The sequence below is a fragment of the Nothoprocta perdicaria genome, unplaced genomic scaffold (assembly GCF_003342845.1).
Source record: "Nothoprocta perdicaria isolate Ctin4 unplaced genomic scaffold, notPer1 scaffold_629, whole genome shotgun sequence".
Taxonomy (NCBI): Eukaryota; Metazoa; Chordata; class Aves; order Tinamiformes; family Tinamidae; genus Nothoprocta; species Nothoprocta perdicaria.
Window position 1 is genome coordinate 4,313 of NW_020455898.1, and position 1,128 is coordinate 5,440.

The following is a 1,128-nucleotide window of genomic DNA, read 5'->3' on the forward strand; positions in this document are numbered from 1 at the left end:
ACAGACCCCCCCCCCTTATCACACCCCACCTTTGGGGGGGTCGGCAGCAAGCAGGGACCGGGATGGGGCAAGGGGGGGGCGCTCCATGCGGCTCAGCCCCCTGCGGCGCAGCGGGGCCCGCCCGGGGCCGGGGGGGCTGTGCAGGGCAAGGGGGGGCCGTGTATGTGTCCGCATATATATATAGATAGCTCTTTATCATATATATATCCCAGGATCCAGAAAGCGCCATTCATTCCGGGATGCTCCGCAGGTTTTAGTGTAAGTCCAACCTTGCAAGCAACCCTATGGGGGCATTTCTTGCCCAAGCCCAGGGGGGGCGAGATCACGCGCAATAAACTGTACATGTCCTTATAGTGAATGCGGCCGCTGCAAGAAGAATAGAGGGCGTTAGTGCGGACCCCCCCCGCGGGGCCCAGGCGTCCGGGACGCTGCGGGTGCCGGGAGCGGAAAGGGAGGACCCCCTCCCCCGCCCATAGCCGCATGGATGTGTTTGGGTGGGATTTGGGGGGGGGCAAGTGGTGTGCCCCCCTCTTAACCCCGTTGTATGGCCCGGGGCGGGGGGCAGTTCAGGGCTTGGGGACACCGGAGTGTCACCCAGGGTGGCGCAGGGACCCCTCCCCATGGGGACCCCCGGGGCAGGGGGTTGGGGGGTCTCCCGGTCCCTTGCGCTGGGCTGGGATAAAGGAGGAGGAACCGGCGGGTGCCGAAGACCTACGAGGAGAGAGGAGGGTTAATGGGGGCGGGGGGACAACCCCCCCCCCGGGTGACACTGCAGGGTGGGGGGACATAGGGACATCCCCAGGTGACACCACAGGGTGCTGGGGACATAGGGATGTCCCCAGGTGACACTGCAGGGCACAGGGGACGCGAGGATGTCCCCAGGTGACACCACAGGGTAGGGGGGGACAACCCCCCCCCCCAGGTGACACTGCAGGGTGGGGGGACACGGGGACTTCCCCTGGTGACACTGCAGGGTGCTGAGGGCACAGGGACGTCCCCAGGTGACACCACAGGGCACAGGGGACACGAGGACGTCCCCAGGTGACACCACAGGGTGGGGGGGCACTGGGACGTCCCCAGGTGACACTGGGACACAGGGATGTCCCCAGGTGACACCACAGGGCACAG

At 66.4% G+C, this 1,128-nt stretch overlaps 1 protein-coding gene across 1 annotated transcript in view; it reads right to left on the minus strand.

The window, feature by feature from the left end:
• LOC112956403 (voltage-dependent P/Q-type calcium channel subunit alpha-1A-like) overlaps positions 1-1,128 on the minus strand; it is a gene marked incomplete at both ends in the record, with an annotated part of 36,513 nt that overhangs the window by 3,493 nt on the left and 31,892 nt on the right. Inside the window, one exon of the mRNA XM_026049911.1 lies at positions 129-366. Within this exon, the coding sequence (XP_025905696.1) occupies positions 129-366 (238 nt within the window). The remainder of the gene's footprint in view (positions 1-128; positions 367-1,128) is intronic.